This window comes from Dermochelys coriacea, chromosome 13, assembly GCF_009764565.3.
Source record: "Dermochelys coriacea isolate rDerCor1 chromosome 13, rDerCor1.pri.v4, whole genome shotgun sequence".
Taxonomy (NCBI): domain Eukaryota; kingdom Metazoa; phylum Chordata; order Testudines; family Dermochelyidae; genus Dermochelys; species Dermochelys coriacea.
In genome coordinates this window covers 23,216,691-23,236,118 of record NC_050080.1, presented here as the reverse complement: position 1 = coordinate 23,236,118, position 19,428 = coordinate 23,216,691, and the positions used below count along the sequence as shown (strand labels likewise).

Below are 19,428 nucleotides of genomic sequence, written 5' to 3'. Positions count from 1 at the left end.
GTTTTCTGCTGCCACTAAGGACTTGTCTTCACTAGGAAAGTTAGCTTGACAGCTGAAAAATGCACCCATGTTAATTAATGTGTTTAAACTATAGTGAAGACAAGAAATTGTAGATTGAACCAGTGGTAACCTACCTGAGGGGAGGAAGGGTCACATGCCCCTCCTCAATTGTGGGGGGGGGAGGGGGAAGGGCATTGCTAAGGACTTCTGCCCTTGGTGCAGGGAGTTTGTTTATAAACAGAGAACGGGTGATTAAGATAATTTAAGGGCAAGCCTTGTATTAAGGATCCTTAGGTGATCTTGAAAGCATTCCCAGGCACTCCAGTTAAAAGACAGGAAACAAAGGATAGGAATAAATGGCCCATTTTCAGAAGGAGAGAAGTAAACAGAGGTGTCCCCAAGGGTCTGTACTGGTCTGGGGTCAGTGCTCTTCATCATATTCATAAATGATCTGCAAAAAGGGGTAAATAGCGAGGTGGCAAAGTTTGCAGATGATACAAAATTACTCAAGGTAGTTAAGTCAAAAACAGACTGCAAAGAGTTACAAAATGGGTGACTTGGCAAGAAAACAGCAGATGAAATTCAATGTTAAATGCAAAATAATGCACAAGGCAAAATATAATCCCAACTATACATACAAAATGATGGTGCCTAAATTGTTACCCACCAAGAAAGAGATTTTGGACTCATTTTCAGTATTCCGGAAGCACTGTTTCCAGAGTACTGCAAATGTAAGAATCCTTCTCACTGTGCCTGTACCATCCTGAACTCATTCTCCAGCTTCAGAAGACTTAAAAATTATCTCCAGTCATCAATGGGGCAGACGCAACTGAATAATGTAGCTGTCCTTAACATGCAGGTCACCTAGGGGGGCATGTGCCCCCCCTTTAGCTGCTGCCCCCCTTTGTGTCCCTCCAACGTGTCACTGTCAACTGCCTTGTTTTCACTATGATTTTAACACAGGTGAAAAATACACCTCTTTTCCTTGTGAAGGCACAACTTCAGGGCAGAAGCAGCTGTCTGCAGAGAAAGCGTTTGCATTTAGCAGAGTTAGAGCTGGCAGTGAAATAAGAGAGACCCCTTAAATCTGTGCTACCTCTTCCCATCCAACAGTGTTTTCCCCCCTGCAGAAAGGTAATGCCCTTTTCTCCCTACCACTTGCTGCCATTGAAACATTAATTTGCCTCAGTGTTTCATCCGACGTAAAGCTTCTAGCCCTTTCTTCTCTCACGACTTTCCCCCCTACCTCTGCTAAATGCAACAGGCTCATAACAGGGGATGGGCAGTGGGGATTTTGGATGCTCTCACTTCTTTGCCCGTACCCCTCTTTTCAAGTGGCATAGTACAACCGTATTTTCCTTGGTTTATAAAGACGTGCTTGGTCTCTTGTTAAATGCAGCCCACTAAATAAGGAGCTCATCATGAGCTAAACAGGGAGGGATAGGTCAGTGGTTTGAGCATTGGCCTGGTAAACCCAGGGTTGTGAGTTCAATCCTTGAAGGGGCCATTTAGGGATCTGGGGCAGATGGTGAGGATTGGCCCCGCTTTGAGCAGGGGGGGTTGGACTAGATGGTCTCCTGAGGGTCCCTTCCACCTCTGATATTCTATGATCTATGACTCTGCAAAGAGTAATCAATCCACATTTCCAGATTCACTTTTCCCTTAGCCCTTTTCTAACCACCCTAGTAAAAAGCACAGAGAACTGGAAATGATCCAGCGACGAGAGAGCTGCAAAGTAAAGCCCGCAGCCAGCCTGGGAGGGGGGAAATGTTTCAGACTCCCCACGCAGCCCAGCCCCTGGCACTGCTCAGGGGGTCGGGCCCAAAACCTGGCTGCCCCGTGCTGCTGCCCAAACTCAGGGCAGTCCGGCTCAGCGGGCCTCCCAGCAGCAGCCGCCGCGGGGTGACCGGGCCAGGGGCGGGTTTACAAGGGCTCCCCTCGCCCCCCCGGCTGGGCCCCCCGGGCACCTGCGTCTCGGGCAGTCCCTCGGGCGAGCAGGGGGTGCGGAGGCAGGCGCAGCAGCGGCGCTGGCTCGCCCAGTCTGCGGGGCACAGGAGCTGGCGGCGGGCCGGGCCGAGCCGAGCCGAGCCGAGCCGAGCCGAGCCTCCCCCCCCCCCCGCCCCGGCGCAGAAGGGACGGGCTTGGCCAAGCACATTCAAAAGCAGCCAGCCAACCCCAGCGGGGGGAGGAGAGGCAGCGGCCTCCCCAATCCGTGGCGGCGGCGCGGCAGCGCGTTTGGGTTCAAACTCTCTATAAAAGGCCCCCGTGCGGCCTCGGCTCGGCGGTTAGCGGCGGCCGCGGCTCCCCATGGCGAGCCAGTCCCAGTGCCTGGAGGACGCGCCCGGCCGCGGGCCCCGCGGGGAGCCGAGCTCGCCCGAGCTCTACAGCGAGGCGCAGCGGCTGGCGCTGGAGGAGCTGGTGGCGGGCGGCCGGGCCGCTTTCCGCGCTTTCCTGCGCCGCGAGAAGGTGCCCGGCTTCCTCTCGGAGCCCGAGATCCAGGCCGTCCTCCAGGCGGCCGCGCCGCCGGCCGGGGCCGAGAACGGGGCGGCCGAGTCCTCGCTCAGCGCCTCGCTGGACTGCTCCTCGCTCACCTACTTCCCCGAGCAGTCGGACGTGGAGCCGCCCGCGCTGGAGCTGGGCTGGCCGGCCTTCTCCGGCGGCTCGTACCGCGGCCTCACCCGCGTGGAGGCGCTTTTCCAGCCCAGCTTCGGGGAGACCATCTACAGCTGCAAGGAGGCGGTGCGCAGGCAGATCCGCTCGGCCAGGGAGGTGAGTCCCCCGCCCGGCCTCCGCGCCCCCTTCCTGCCCGAGCCGCCGCCTCCGGGCACCGCGTCCCTTGCCCTGGGAAACCCGCGCGATGCTGCGCTGCACAGCGCTCCTCTGTGCCTGGGGAACTGGGGGTGCTGCGGGTGTAGCATCACCACCTGCCTGGCGGTGAAAGGAAAGGAGGACTTGTGGCACCCTAGAGACTAACCAATTTAGTAGAGCATAAGCTTTCGTGAGCTACAGATGCATCCGCTGAAGTGAGCTGTAGCTCACGAAAGCTTCTGCTCTACTAAATTGGTTAGTCTCTAAGGTGCCACAAGTCCTCCTGTTCTTTTTGCGAATACAGACTAACACGGCTGCTACTCTGAAACCTGCCTGGCGGTGGCTTCCGTCACGTAAAGGGGGGTAGAGTTTGGTTTGATGGCGCTCGGTCACTACCCTCGCTATACAAACTGTTCCAGCAGCACCCCATGGAAGCTGGACTGCAGGCGAGAATTTAACCCGCCCTACTCTTGTGTCCTTCAGCGTGAGCAACCTCTAGCCCCTGGCTCTAATGAGCGGGTGAGTGTTTAATCTGGCAAAAAGAAAAGCAGGACTTGTGGCACCTTAGAGACTAACAAATTTATTTGAGCATAAGCTTTCATGAGCTACAGTATCCGATGAAGTGATAAATCCACTGTAGCTCACGCTCAAATAAATTTGTTAGTCTCTAAGGTGCCACAAGTCCTGCTTTTTCTTTTCGCGAATACAGACTAAACAGATTTCAGAGTAGCAGCCCCGTTAATCTGGGAAGTTAGTGAGGATGAGTTGTTGGCAGGGAATGAATAAATCCCTGTATTCATACTGTACACATTATTGCAGTACCCTTTGTACAAAGTATGCCTTGCCAGAGGTATCATTTGAAAACCCATACTTTTCTGGTGGTCAGTGTTATCCCTGGTACAATGTGGCCACACATTCTCTGTGAAGTTATAACATTCCTCTGTGTGGGGGTTAACACATGTTGGAAACCCCACTTCCCTGCACAGGCAGAAAGCAGGCCTGTCCTAAACAGAAGAGGGAATGTGTGCTTGCTTTAATTTGCATTTAAGCCAAAAACCGAATAATTAAGCAGAGAAGAAAACCACATATGTGGGGAAAAAAAACAAGCAGGGCATATCCTTTCACATAGACTGTCTCTTTGGGTCTCTGCTGGAAATGTTTTTCAAGAGTGGGACTGAAACTATAAAAAGGGGAGACAAAGGCCCCTAGACACCCCATCCCATACACAGATCTTGTCCATCACATTCACTGCCCTTAAAGAAACAAAGGAAGCAGCTGTTAAACTCTGTGGGAGGAGTCCTGACCTGTGGATTGGTCCTTATGACTGCAGAAAGCATGTGGTGAGAACTTTGCTTTGAATTTAATATAGTTTTGTTAGGCAGTGTTTTATCTTGTAACCATTTCTGACTCTTATGCCTTATTACTTGTACTTTGTAGTTAATAATAAACTTGTTTTGTTTTATCTAATCCAGTATGTTCAAGTTGAAGTGTCTGGGTAACTTCCTTTGGGGTAGTAAGTTGTGTGCCTAATATTAAGACTATGATTGTGTCACGGAATCTGTGACTTCCAGAGACCTCTGTGACATTTTCTTCCTCGGGGCTGGAGCTATCAGCTGGCAGGCTGCGCAGCTCTCAGCTGCTGCTGGTGGCGGAGCCCCTGCTCCCTGCAGCTCCCACCTGCTGAAGATGGTGAAGGAACCTCCCCCACAACTCCAGGCAGCAAGGGAACCTCAGAGCTGCCACTCCCTGTGGGTGCTGTCCAGCGGAGGCGGGGCCCCCCAGAGCCCCCAGTGCCTGTGGGTGTTGGATCCTCCTTCCTCTCCACTTTCTCAGGGATATTTTTAGTAAAAATTAAAGGTCACGGGCAATATACAAAAATCCATGGAAGCCTTTGACCTGCCTATGATTTTATTAAAATATTCCTGACAAAATCTGAGTCTTGCCTATTATTCTCTTAAAGGAATAATGGACTTAATCTTTTTGTGCTGTCCAGGAGAGGGCTTGGCAGTACAGGACATGTATTCCTGGGGATAAATGTGGGAGTGTGTTGGGATCACCCTGGAGTAATCTTTAAATATGGCAAGAGTCAAGGTGTGGCTGGCTGGCTACAGCGCATACAGACATAGCTGGGAGTGATTTACATTCTGGAAGCTGTTTGAGAGCAGTCTAAGTTGCAGACTGCAGCAGCAAGGCATTGTAACCTGAGGTGCCCTTTACAGGGCAGGGATAACACAGCTACTCATTGGCCTGAACTACACCCCTGTATGTCACACCTGGGGCTAGTCAGACTCTTGGACTGCGTCACCCTTGCCAGTTCTAACTAATGCTCTCCAACATCATGGTTTGAAAAGCATCCCTTAGTGTATTTCAGGGTATGTATGTAAGAAAGGGGAATTTGTGGGGAAGGGGTAAGGCAGCACTGAAACAAACCATGACTATAGGAAGCTGTGATGTACAAGAAAGCAAAACAAATCCTCATAAGCCTCCGAATGCAGGCAAGGGATTCCCTGCAACTTTCATACTATGCTTCCAGCCTGTGCTGCTTGTAAGGAGCAAGGCTGGATTGAGGTGTCTGAGTCAGGGACTTGATCATCACCAAGATGTCCTCTGAGCTGGTTAAACGTGTAGCGTAGCTGGGACCAATACTGCCCCAGTGACTGGGCTAAAACCTTGGACTGTCTGATAAGCTACATGGATATGGACCTGTTGATGTTGACTTCTTCAGTTGATGTGGATTACAGTAGGAGAACATCTTTAGCACTGTCATGGCCTTCGCTATGCAAAATGGAACAGCTTTTCTGCTATGAGGAGAAGGAAACTTCACATGAGACCAGGTATCTAATGTATGCCCAGCCCTTGTCATTGCTGCACTTATTCTTGCAATGCTGTACCAGCAATATGGTTAATTATACCTGTTTAAAATTGGCACTAATGTGATATAAAGGTTGAGGAAACAATGCACTTAGAAGTCAGAAATTGTAGAGTGAAGGTTGAATGGCCCCTTGTGCATATGCCTTACTTAGCATGTAGTGTCTGTCACTTTCAGTTTGTAACTTGTCAAATATCTCACTTTCTATATAAACTGGAAGCTTTTACATAACCATGCATACAAGCTGTACTACTGTATAAAACAGACTATGCATCTAACATGCTATCTTAGCCAGAATATTGGGATGTATGTCTGCACTGATATGACACAAAGTCAAAAGATTAGGAGAAATAAGTACATATTTTTAGTGTTAGGGTCATAATGACTTCTTGATTCGCAATAATTTCTGTATTGTGGAAACGGTAAAATTTAAAAAATGCTAAACCTATTACACAATATATTATGAATGTACTGGTCTCTGTCTGCCTTACCATCTCTTATCAAAAACATCATGTACAAACTTGTCCAGTTTTAAACAGCTTAAAAATTTTTGTAGGGATCTGTTTGGATCTGGGCCACACCCATTAATTCTTTCCCTTCTAGCAATGTTACACAGTTACATAAATATTAAACTACATCCTCCCTTTATACTGCTTGCCAAGACATTCCAAATCTTTTCACCCAACCGTTCCACTGCTCATGAGCTGAAGTTTGTCTTGTCCAAACCAAATGGACCCTTAATTGCTCCCATATCAAGTTCCTAACCAATTTGTCTTGTGTAGCTGTAGTTCCTTAATAAATGCCATGTTGCCTTTCAAAGTTCTTGTACATGTAGCTTCCCTCTCTGATGCAATAGGATTTTATCTGCAAAGACAACCCTCTGGCCATAATGCTGTGATTATTATTTTTTTCCCCCTCAACTCCCTAGTCTGTGAACAGCTGATGTTCATAATTTTTGCTCAGCAGCAGTGGAGTTAAACTTCACCTGATGCTAGCCAGTTTCACTACTTCTAGTGGGACACCCCCCCCCCCCCCCGGCAGCTATGAAACTGTCAAATGTCCATTTTACACTGATGTTTGTGGGGAGCAAAAGAGGCAGGCATTTGGCTGCTTGGTGGGTGGGTCTGAAGATCCCAAAACTGGGAAGCTGGCAAAAGGATGGCCTAGAAGTTCTGTCCTGCTGCATTTGGGGGTGTGTGCTCCCTCCCTGTCCCAGCCAGAAGGCTCTGTGGTGGGGAGAAGAAAGCAAGCTCCATCTTTTTTCAGCAGCTAGTATCGGAGGTAAGGGGACGTCCCTCATCTTTGCCTCCAATTTCTACTAGTGAGGCTGGTAAGCAAGACTGAGCCCCTGTGCAGAGTCTAGGGCTAGCAGGCTTCTCAGCAGCTGAACATGGCACAGTAGCTGGGCTTTGCACTAGAGGCTGAGCCAGTGGGAAAGTATTGGTTTTGTTGGTTAAAGTTAGACATTTAAACCATGCCCTAGACCTAATCTAGTTGATAAACACCACACAAACATGCACTTCTATCAAAAACAATTGCTAGAGGCAATGGGCCAGATCATGTTTTGTCACAGTAACGTAACATCCAGAATAGCTGTTTATCTCTACTGAAGTAGTGCCCAGAACTTTGGGCCCCATAGCTCCTATAACTTGTATCTTAGGCCTGGTCTATACTTAAAATTAGATTGATCTAGCTATGTCACTCAGGGCTGTGACATTTTTCACACCTTGCATGCTATAGCTACATCAATTTAACTCTTGGTATAGGTGCATCTGGGTTGATAGAATTCTTCCATCAACCTAGCTACAACTGCTTGGAGAGGTGGCTTAACTACGTCAATGAGAAACACCCATCCGTCAATGTAGGACGCATCTACTGTGGCACTACAGCAGCATAGCTGCATCACTATAGTTGTTACTGTAGTCTATGCATAGTCTAAGATGTCCTACAATGTTACGAAGACCCAAGCAGCCATCAAACAACCGAAAGAGAATGTCTTGCTCATTTTCTCCCTTGTACTCCAAGGTTTGACAGTGGCCAATACCTGAGAAGACACAGGCAATATCTCCTCTTCTCCCCCCCCCCCCGACCTTTCTATAATTGAACAGTATTTTACAGGCACCTGGAGGAGGGTTTTTTTTCTTGCTTATTGGTAACTTACACTCAAACTAACACCGCCCTCCACCCCACCCTTTTCCAACTTGAATTGGTTTCTGGTTGCCATTTGAAGGTATGCGTATTATGGGAGGGAATACAATGAGCATTTGGACAATGTGTCTCTGGAATGAGCGAGGTCAGGCTTTTTAATCTGGGAGGATCATGTTTTGAATATGCTTCTTTTGGTTGCTAACAAACAACTCTAAAAATACAACTTGGAATTTAAAAAAAGCAACTTGTCAGGTCAGCTGTTGAACTGTATGTGCATGATAACCCACAAAGACTTCATTACCCCCCCCCCCCCCAAAAAAAAAACACAATAGAACAGGAAAGGCCAAGTGCTATGGGGCAGAATTTTTAAAAATGTGTAGTTTTGAGGTCCAGAATTCCATGTCAATCAGTGGTCAGTTATGAAAGACAGAGTAACAGGTAAGATTTTTTTTTTTTTATGCTGCCCTACAATATGAGGGGAAACGGGTCACTTGAGGGGGGAAAAAAGGACAAGAGAATTTAGAATGAATAAAAGAGAATGACTTGAAATGGTGTGTAATCCACCTAAGGAATTTGCAGCCCAAGAAATCAGTCAATTACTATAGCTGAAGTTAATAAAAATAGCCTAGATAAAATTAGGACCAATAACGTATAAAGACACTAAAAGCAGTTACTAAATCTCACACTTCAGGGCATAAATTGAGTTAGGAAGAAAGTTATTTTCTTCCTTTCCCACCCCAGCGTACAACACTGTGTACCTGGCTCAGTACAATGTGCTCTGTATAGAGGTTGGGGGTGGGTTTCCTCTGAAGCTATGGGTATTAACTACAGCCAAAGGCAGGATATAGAATTAGAAGATGGACGAGTGGTTTGACACTTCTTCAATAATAATAGCAGGCTCCTGATTCAGATTTTTCTTGGTGGTTAAAGACTACCTGGAAGGAAGTGCCAGGGGTGGCTGTGAAAATCTAAAATACGTGAATGGAAACATTGCTCTACTTGTGTTTGGCTTGGAGTGCTGGTCTGTCCAGTGCAGTAGGAAAACAGCATCTCTTTTCATATTCTTATACCTGACAGTAATGGGAAGTGGGAGGATTGGAGTTGTGTGGCTTAGAAGTAGAAGTGGACCTACAACAAGAAACTTGACCTTGTGACTAGTCCAGTTGAAGCATACATGTAGCTCACTGAGGAAGGGAAAGTCCAGACGTGGTGGTGGTGGCTAGAAATACATCACAGTACTCAAGAAATTGGCTTAACTCTAGCATGTTACTATAGCACTGATACCCAAATTCTGGAAATCTCAGATTCAGTACAGGCATGGTTACTGCATAATCCTATCTGCTAGGGATAAACCCACTTCTTCTACAGGTGCCAGAGCTACTTGAAATCAGAATTGCCTGCTGTAACTTGCATACAACTCAAACTACTACATGAGACTAGCCTCTTCTTCAGGGATTACCTCTGTCACATAATGCCCTGGGTCTGCATAGAAACTTCCAAATGTTGCGAGGTATTGTGCATTTCTTTATCTTGGGCTTTTATCACAAAGGAAAGTTGCTGATTCAGGACAGGTCTCGCAGTGCCTTCAGGGGGCTAATCAATTCCAGCTGGTGTGGTTCAGTAAAGGTTGCTGATGTAGCATTCTCTCTACTTCTCTTCTGGGGTTTTAATCCCTCCCCGTATAGAATAAACAAGTGATCCAGGTACCAGAAATATCAAGGGAGGTGTAGCTATAAAACTGTATTGTTGTAACGTGCATAGCTGGTGCAATGAAGGGAAACGACAAGAGAATGAATAACTTATACCCTCCTGTGCCTGTACGTGCACCCTTCCGTGGCAGAAACTAGTCACACTGCTCACCTGAGACTAAAACATACTCCTGTGGCCTAAAACACACACTAAAGCTGAGGCCTGGATCATCCTGCAGGGATCAAAATATGGAGAGGGTCTACTATATGCCCATCCTGCATGTGCGCATGCATCCCTCCTGAAGCAGTGAAGAATGAAATTTCATGAGTAAGAATAGGTGACGGAATGCAACTACACAAGTGGGTATTCTACCCTTATTCGGGTGAACAGTCCCTTGGTCTCTCTGAGCACTTAAGATCCTCCGTTCCAAGCTTCCTCTTGAAGACCAAGTGTGGTAAAAAGGAGAAATTGCTTTCACTGGGTTTCTCTTCCCTTCTAGAGTTTAGAGAAGTTCTCTATTTAAAATTGCAGTTCAGAAATGTTTGAAGGTCTGATGAATTCAGCACTTGGTTTAAAGACTTGGATGATAGGGGCCTTTCCAGTCCGTCCATAAATTTGGATGGATTGTGCATTATTTTTAAAAAGAGAGACACACTTACCCCCTCCCAATTTCCAAGCAATTTCTCTGATCTAGTATGTATCTATATCTGCATGTTAATAGCTTGGTATGGTGCACATCTGTAACATGCCATAATTCCATGTAAAACCCCAGGTTCAGAATGAATTTAGCCCAAACTGTACATGTGGTCTTTCTCTTCGTAGACTTCACTTTTTCTTTCCCCTCCTTTCCATAGCCTTATAACGAGGCTTAAATATCTCTGGAGGCATGTGTTCCCCTCCAAGCTAAAAAGAAAGTTAAGGTGGTGGGTAAGTGGTTCTCTAACACTGGTGGATGAGATCATGGTTCCAATGCCACTTCACTTCTAGGTGAGCTCTACTGTTTGCTGAATTGGGGAGCTCATTTGCAGTAGAGGTGACCACCTGGAGGAAGAAATGCTAGCCAAACACTTCATAATCCTCTTCAGTCCAATGAGTAGCCCTGCCATCTTCCTAGTTATAAGGCTATGTAGCTAGGCAGCTTTGATGCATGGCAGAAGGACTAGTGACACTTGTGTATGGGGTGGGGGAGGGGGGAGTGGATGGATAAACTTTCAGCTTGAGGTCATGCACCAATCCCAAATGAGGGAAGGGTGTAAATGTATTAAACAAAATGAATTAAACAGTGAGAGAGATGACAGCAACGGATTGTTATTGTCTAATGACTAGTGAGTCAGTATTTGATTTTGATTGAACCTTGGGGCAGCTAGTGACTGATGGACTGGTAGAAACGCCCTGAAGCCAGAACGTGTGATCGTAATGCATTCACTAGCATCTAGCTTTCCGAAGTAAGTCACTTGTACCCTGTGAACCAGAAAGGTAGTTTCAGTCACTGGTATTTTAGTTTCTGCCACTGTAGTTCCAGGCATACAAAGCAAAAGATGAGGACAGTGCATCAGGAGTCTTTGTCTACACCAGGGGTGGGCAAACTATGGCCCACGGGCTGGATCTGGCCCACGGGATTGCTGGCCCCATGGTGCAGCCCAAGACCTAATGTCTACACCACACCTTAGTCTGAGCCCTGCAAGCCTGAGCTAGCTGGCATGGGTCAGACATGACTTTTTAATTGCAGTGTAGACATACCCTTAGAACAGGGGTGGACAAACTTTTTGGCCCGAGGGCCACATCGGGGTTGTGAAACTGTATGGAGGGCTGGGTAGGGAAGGCTGTGCCTCCCCAAACAGCCTGGCTCCTGCCCCTACCAGCCCCCTCCCACTTGCTGCCACCTGACTGCCCCCCACAGAACTTCCAACCCATCCAAACCCCCCTCCCCTACTCCTTGTCCCCTGACCACCCCCTGGGATTCCACCCCCCTCCCCCAACAGGACCCCCAGGACTCCTACACCAATCCAACCACTCTCTGCCCTCTTCCCATGCCACTCAGAACAGCAGGAGCTCGCAGCCCCACCACCTGGCTGGAGCCAGCCCCGCTGCTGCGCCGCTTGGCAGGAGCGGCGGGCCAGAGCGCTGGCATTGTGGTGAGCTGAGGCTGCGGGGGAGGGGGGACAGCAGGGGAGGGGCTGGGGGCTAGCCTCCCAGGCCAGGAGCTCAGGGGCTGGGCAGAATGGTCCCACGGGCTGTAATTTGCCTACCTCTGCCTTAGAAGCACCTTCACTAATGACACCTTTCAAATTGCAAGTGTTGGTGAGATTACAGCTGGGTGAATAAAGTGCAGCCAATAACTTGTTTGACCGATTTTAGAATGGGCTTTTCAATAGCGGCCATTGTTGGTTTAACTGCTCCCCTTGAATTAAACAGGAGTTTTCTAGCATTGACTTAATGGGAGCAGAAGTAGACCAAAAGGGAATGCTTTTGCTAAATACCTTTAGCCTCCCTCTTCTGGCTGCGCATTGTCACAACACCTTATTGTTTCCTCAAATTATTCGCCAAACTTCTGTGAATAATTCTTGGACTGTAGCTTATTGCTAGTGCTCAAGAGCTAAAATTCAAGCTGTTTAACTTTCACTGGACACCTAAATCATAGGTACTGCTTATCTTCCTTGATCTGATATGCATGACTTTTTTAGAATTGGGATTCTTGTGAAAATGTGGAGTTTTTCAACTCTATCTACTTTCAGTGGATATTTTCTAATATCCACTTAAGTTGTGGTTTCTGCAAATGCTTTCTACGGTAAACTCTTGTTAGGACACATGCAATAAGCAAATCTGTTTTAAAAACACTTGAGTATTTCTGCAGACTCTAATTACCAGTGCTTTGGAACAGAGTAAAATGGCAAACACAAAAAAGTAAATATCTGTACTTGTGGAAAGTAACTGTGTGTGTGAGCAATACCACACAAGTAGTGGTTATGCAGCATGCCTATACACACCTTGGGGCTGGGTTACACCTGATAAGTGCAGCTCTCATACACCTGCATTACTTGTACAGCCACTTTCCTTTGATGTGCCAGTACTTTGGAATACGGCAAAACAAGCCATCAAACTGATATTTTTTTTTTTTTTTTACTCATCTCCATCATCCCCAAGCCAGATGCACTTCCTCTGAATGATGAAGGGCTAGATATCTAGGTCTGTGATGACATTTGGAGTTAGCTAGGTGGGTTTCTAGAACACACATGGCTGTGGTCCTAGTTCTTAGTGGCCTGGAAGAGAAGAATCTTCCTGTCTTGGGCCCTGACTACACTAGAGGAATTAATAGCAGAAAGCATGCAGTGGTGCTAATGCTGGTGGAAGTATGATCTTTTGGCGAAGGCACTAGACTGGGATTCAGACTATTAATACCTGGCTCTATCAGGGTTCAGTTCCCAGCTCTGCCCCAGACTCCCTTTGTGACTGTGGGTAAGCAGCTTCATCTCTGTGTGCATGGGGATGATGTATCTATCATGCAAGGGTATTGTGAGGATACAATCAATGAAGCTTGAGAGATGCTCAGATACTACAAGGATGGAAGACATGTTAGATTGTCCAGTATAGACAGAAGCGTCCAGTATAGATGGAAGCTTTTATGTCTGAAACTCTCTCAAGCCGCCGTGAACTGATCAGCAACTGTAGGGCTAAGACAACCCCCTGGAGCAGGAGGCATTCAGCCCAGAGTATCTGGGAGCAAGGGAGTGGAGCTAACTCTACAAGACTGCTGACTGTGCCACGCCAGCTCCCCAGGTGCTGAAATAAGATGTCATTATTGCAAGGTTGTGCAGAAAAGCAAACCATAATGTGAGAGCATTAATAGGTGTGGGAATAATCCATCTGGGATCATCCTGTATACTCCAGGGCATAGTGAGTTTGACTAAATTGTGGGAACATTTTGCATCTCTCCCTTCCCTCCCCCCCCCCCCCCCCAAAAAAAAAAGGCAGCATGATAGAAACATGTCTGGCTGTACAATACCACTGAATGAGAACTGACTGGGGGAGCTACTGATCTAGACAGGCCAAGTTATGCTTATTTGTGTAATGAGAAAGTCAGGCTCTGGGCCTAATGGCTTCTTCTGTTTCTGCAGGTGATCGCTCTAGTTATGGATTCCTTCACAGATATTGATATCTTCAGTGACCTTCAGGAAGCCTACAGAAAGCGGAAGATTCCAGTCTACATCCTTCTGGACCAAGATTTTCTACCCCACTTCATGGAAATGTGCAGGAGTCTGGGAGTCTGTCCTGAGCAGGAAGGTGTAAGTATTAGAGGAGTTTTCTGTGGTAAATTCTAGCATTGCCTTTGAAAGACACACCAGTATTTCACATGCTGCCTGTAGCAGAACATTTTAGGTACTCTTTTTTTTTTTTTTTTTTTTATGTTTGCTTGGAAGCCTCTGTGTATTCCAAAGATTGGGGATTTAGACTGCAGGATTTGAATATGGGCTCTGCATTAACCCAATGTGATAGGCTCCCAAAACCAGCAAGAGCCATGTAGAAGAAGCATATTGGCCCTTATCCCAACTTGTATGTATTGTATTGCAATACTATACAGAGGCCACAGTTGTAGTGAGCAGTCCCATTGTGCTGAGTGCCATACATGCATATAAGAGACTGTCCTTGTCCTGAAGAGCATGCATTCTAAATCACTACTTGCAAACAGTCTTCTGCTCAAGTGAGAGTTGGCTAAATAGAACAAGCCAGCCGTCCTTCTGCCCAGGAAACAATAAGACATACTATACACACGTGGCTTTTATAGTGTCTGTTCTACCCTCCCTGCATAACATGCACTTCTTTTTAAATGAAGTGTCAATTTCAACAAAAGTGTTAATGTCAGACCCATGTGATGTAGTCACGTAGGTCATGTGACATATTCCGGTTCTTCAGAATCAAAGCTTTAATTATGAATAAAAAAAAAATTGTAGCTCTCATGGTTGATGAATCTTCCAAGCATAAAGCTATGCAGTGTTGCCTTAAGTTTTCAGATATCTTGAAGTGTGAGCTCCCCTGCCACTGATTTACTCTCACTGAGAGGTTGATGTTAAAGCCCAATGAGGACATCCAGGGGACAGAATAAGGGAGGGGGTAGGATTTGGAAGTTCCTGCAGGGCAGGAAATGCAGAGGGACAAAAAGGGTGGTGGGGACAAAGGTAGGGAAGAAATAATGGTATTCCCAAAGATGAGGCTATTTTCCCAATAAGTGTTGCTGAATGTGAAAATCACTAATGATTAAAAGGTCAGTTATTACAGACAAGGCCATTTCTACCTTTGATCTTTGTGCAAACCTTCAGCTGACATCAGTGTGAGTTTCTTTGTAGTCCTAACCTATGCCCTTACTAATGACCCATAATTAAAATGGAATTGGGCCATCTCTGCAGATTGAGTTTGACATCTATGATCTGGAATGTAAGCTGTGTAGAGACAAGGACCTCAATCACATTTATCTCTATAGTGTTTAGCACAAATTTGCTGGTATAAACGGTTAATAATAGTATCGCTTAGTATTAACACTTGCTGGACAGTGAGTGGTATTGACCAAGTCAGTTTCATTCCTCTCTCCTACACTGCATGGTTTATATGTTGAAGAGAATTGTTGACTCTGTTATGAAAATCAGGGAGTTTTTTTGTTTTCTTTTAAACAGCTGATGAGAGTTCGAACTATAACTGGGAACACTTATTGCACGAGGTCAGGAGCTAAAATTGTTGGGAAAGTCCATGAGAAGTTCATGTTAATTGATGGCATTAGAGTGACTACAGGCTCCTACAGGCAAGTTCTGGGGTCCTTTGCATTTCTTTAGGTCTTCGTGGGGAGGAGACTTCTGCAAGAAGTGAAAACTAACTTGAAAGGTATAAGATTGACTCAAAAGCAATATTGGTGGTTCATCTATTTAATGCTGTATGAACTTTTTGAATCTGTATCAGCTTTGAATAATGTTGGGGAATTGATCCAGAAATTGACATTAGTTTAAAGTTTGTCTGTTGGCAAACTGTCTCTAGAAATTCCCTCCAACCTTTGTGGAATGCCCATATCAATCTGGGCTGTTGCTAACGCTGTAGTTGGTTCACTTGGGACAAGTCTCATGGTGTTTCTGCTATATCCTTGGTGGGCTTGTCCCCTCTCCGTGTCTTGGGGATAGTAGGTTGGTTTCTCAGAGTGGCTGCATTTCAATTGAGTACTCAGATCCATAGAGGAGGGTCATGGGGAGGAAAACATTGGTCTCATTGCTTCTGTTTCTGGCAGGCTGTGGTCCCTAGTACGCTATTTCCTGTAACGCCCACCATTTTGGGGAACTTTCTATCATTTTGTATTATTCAAACACCTACAGCCAGTTGTGCAAGGGCAAACATATTTCTCCCTCAGTTTTTGTTGCTGCATCAGAGATGAAACCTAGTTGCATGGTGGGTTCCTGAAAACCAGTGCACAACTACATTACTGTACATTAGCTCAATGGTTCTCAACCAGGGGTATGCATACTCCTAGAGGTACACAGAGGTCTTCCAGCGGGAACATCAACTGATCTAGATATTTGCCTAGTTTTATAATGGCTTACATAAAAAGCACTAGCGAAGTCGGTAAAAACTAAAATTTCATACAGACAATGACTTGTTTATACTGCTATAGATACTATACACTGAAATGTGAGTACAATATTTATATTCCAGTTGATTTATTTTATAATTATAATAGTGTGCTATGACACTTCTGCATTTTATGTCTGATTTTTGTAAGCAAGTAGTTTTTAAGTGAGATGTAACTTGGGAGTACAAAAGACAAATCAGGGTAGAGTATTCTGGAAAGGTTGAGAGCCACTGCATTAGCTCACCAGGTTTCTGTATATTTAATTGCAAGATTAGATGACTATGGCATAAAGTGTCATCAATGGCATAAGGACTAGATATGGATAGCCCTAGTGGAAAGTTATACCTCACCTAAACACACAACCCTCCTAATGTGTACTTGTCACTTGGTGTATATAGTTGTACTATTCATTCTAATGTACCAATTAAAGTGAGTTTAACTGTGAATCTTGGTTTGTTTTCAATAGCTTCACATGGACTGATGGGAAATTGAATAGCAGTAACTTGTTGCTGCTGTCAGGTCAAGTGGCTGAACACTTTGACCTGGAGTTCAGGATCCTTTATGCACAGTCAAAACCGATCAGCCCTAAGCTGCCATCCAGCTGCCGGAGCAGTGGAATATTTGATCACCTGGTCAGTGGAACAAAATCACCTAAAGACCACACTGTGGGAAACCTCTTGAGAGCAGAGTTGGCCAGACTGTCAAGCACCCCCACAAAACCACTGAAAAAAACAGATTTGACTAACAATACTGAAGGAAGCAAATCCTATAACCTGGGTCCTTCCGATACTGGCACAGAAGAGTGGTTTGGAAATCTGGAGGCCATAGTGGAACCAAAGGAGGTGAATAGCATGTCTACTCAAACTGAACCATGGGAAGAGAAGCCCACAGTGACTCTATCTAATGCTGTCACGCAAACCAGTGTTGTAATGGTAGCATCTGGAACCCAAACCTCTGTTGCTGCTAGAATGGCTGGCACTCAAACAGTGGTGCCACGGAAGACAGCTGTGACCCAGACGGACAAGGAGAGTGTGGAAGAGCATCTACTTCTGCGACAACAATCGAAAGAAGGATCTCCTTCATCTGGAAAGTCCACATCAACTTCTTCTAGTCTACGGTCACTTTCTTCATCATCTTCCCAGTGCTCTGCGGCAAGCTCTACCAGCTCACTGTCCTCTCTGAGGTCCATTGAGTACTCTGGCAACTACAGGGCAGAGTACTTCCAAAAACTGCATAAAGAGAGGCAGTTCCACTACTCTGTTATCCGATCCAAACTTAACCATATGGTTGCTATCCTCTCCCGAAGGGGACGTGTGCCTGAAAACTATACGAGCTGCCACGCTGTTAGCTGCAATGTAAAACAGAGGCATGAGATCAGCACCAGCCTACTCAGCCTCAGAGATGTTTCTCTGTTCAAATAAATGACTGCTGAGTTGGCTGTAAGTCCAAGAGCTCCAGGCTCACTGCACATTCCTTTTAACAGCTAGTGATTTTTATAGTCCATCCCGGTACCGTGTGTGTAGGGGCTGGTAACTTACCAGCACTGTAGTCTCATTCTATGCAACTTGTTAAACGATGCACTGAAATATTTTTAGATATTTTTAATGCCATACATGTCTTCACTTGCTTTTTTTTATATGTAATAACACTAAAATTCATTCTATCTATTGATGTTTACCCCTCAATTCCTTGTTAGACCGTCACCGGCAAAATATACTAGTTAGTGCTTCGTAGTGCTGTCAACATTATGGTTTTAACTTATTTATATTTAGAAAAGTTGTTACTGTGTCAGAATGATTCTGTTCAAACTGAGTTCTGAGATCTTATTCTGACTTCCACTTGCTAATGTGAATTATGTTAATGCTGGGTTTTATTACAACTTTATTTTGAAAATAAAACAACTTTAAAAAACCAAAGTGGGGAAATTAGCTTCACATATCTGCACTAAACAAGGCTAACTTTGTTTGTAATCTGAATTCAATGATGAATTTAGATTATTATGGGTTTATCACTCTTGCATGATAGTCATAAGGACTCTAAGAGCTTAAGGGTGTTTTTGTGTTTGATTATATCCCCTCTGTTTAACTACAAACTAATGAAACTCACTGAGTGGTATCTAACTAGCCAATCTTCCAGCTTCATCATTCTTTTGCACATTTTTTTATATAAAACCAAGCTTCTTTAATAACTTAGTAAACAACCCTGATGAACAACCAGAGTTATCAGAGTACAACTCCCATCTTTTGGGAGAACTCTCATAAGTGTGACAAGCCTTAAGGCCTTTTTAGGGTCTATGCTACAAAAAGTGATCCTATGGGGCAGCAAAACCAATAGGTATGTATTAGCATAAAGTTTTCTTTGTGGGATATTCTGCTGAAAAACAGGTTACTCCTGTTAGGAAGGAGAATGTGTCCTTATTACTCACTCTCTGTAGTTGCCCCTCAGAAGAAAATTATTCCTGATGACTAGGCACCTGATTCTATTAAATCAATGAAATCTCTGAGCAATGGCAGCCCTGGCCAGTACTGACAAAAGTTTCTAGTGCAGTAATGTTCAGGGGTATGATTATTTACAATGTTTTTACACCAGCAAAAATCCTTACTGTAGATGCAGTTGTACCAGCAAAACAGTCCTTTTGGCTGTAGTTCATTTTGTTCAGGTAACTGGTATAAGTTTTTTATAAGGGCAAAAGAACTAGTCAGTATAAGCTACTTCCCCACTAGGGGGGTGTTGCTGGTGTAGGCCTTATTTCAATGTGCCTCTAAAGGGCCGCTCTAAACTTTTTTCTCTATAAGGTATATAGGACTGGGGCTGTGTGAGGGCAGGGGGTAGCTCAGGGTGCAGGGAGAGGGACTAGGGGCTGCGTGGGCAGGGTGCAGGAAGGGCATAGCCTCAGGGTATAGGGAGAGGGGTATTGGGAGCTTTGTGCTTGGAAGGATCCCCTGCAGTCCTGTTCCCAGCGGGGTTTGCCAGCCACAGAGCCAGGTGTCCTCACTTGGGCGGCTCTTATTGACTGCCTCTGCTGGAGCAAAGGAGGCTGGGAGCCGAGGAGCAGCTTCAACCTGGAGCACCAGCCAGAGCAGCAGCTGTCCCGCGCTGACTGGTTCCAGCTTCCTATCTCCAACCTGCGAGGGAGCAGGGAGAGGTGTGGATTTGCCCCGGGACTGCTGTGCTCTTGTGCTGCAGTTTAGGGGGTGGAGGGGGAATGCCCTCCATGTCCCCAACTCTGCCCATGGGCTCAGAGCTTCTGCCCCACAGGGAGCATCGGGGCTCTGGGATTCAGCCCTTGGCTTCAGCCCTGCAGGCAATG

The 19,428-nt window shown here is 45.8% G+C and overlaps 1 protein-coding gene across 1 annotated transcript; it reads left to right on the top strand.

Annotated features, from left to right (window-relative positions):
- Positions 1-2,179: 2,179 nt before the first annotated feature.
- LOC119841893 (protein FAM83D-like) lies at positions 2,180-18,902 on the top strand. The gene is made up of 4 exons (XM_038369677.2): positions 2,180-2,769; positions 13,630-13,797; positions 15,181-15,305; positions 16,585-18,902. The coding sequence occupies exons 1-4, from the start codon at positions 2,308-2,310 to the stop codon at positions 17,537-17,539; spliced, it is 1,710 nt and encodes a 569-aa protein (XP_038225605.1). The 5' UTR covers positions 2,180-2,307; the 3' UTR covers positions 17,540-18,902.
- Positions 18,903-19,428: the final 526 nt, after the last annotated feature.

What these genes read in the sequence shown, in the direction of transcription:
- LOC119841893 (XM_038369677.2), top strand. Translation starts at nt 2,308, where the DNA reads ATGGCGAGCCAGTCCCAGTGCCTGGAGGACGCGCCCGGCCGCGGGCCC. An exon ending in AGATCCGCTCGGCCAGGGAG is followed by an intron (nt 2,770 to 13,629) that starts GTGAGTCCCCCG and finishes CTGTTTCTGCAG; the next exon opens with GTGATCGCTCTAGTTATGGA. An exon ending in TCTGTCCTGAGCAGGAAGGT is followed by an intron (nt 13,798 to 15,180) that starts GTAAGTATTAGA and finishes TCTTTTAAACAG; the next exon opens with CTGATGAGAGTTCGAACTAT.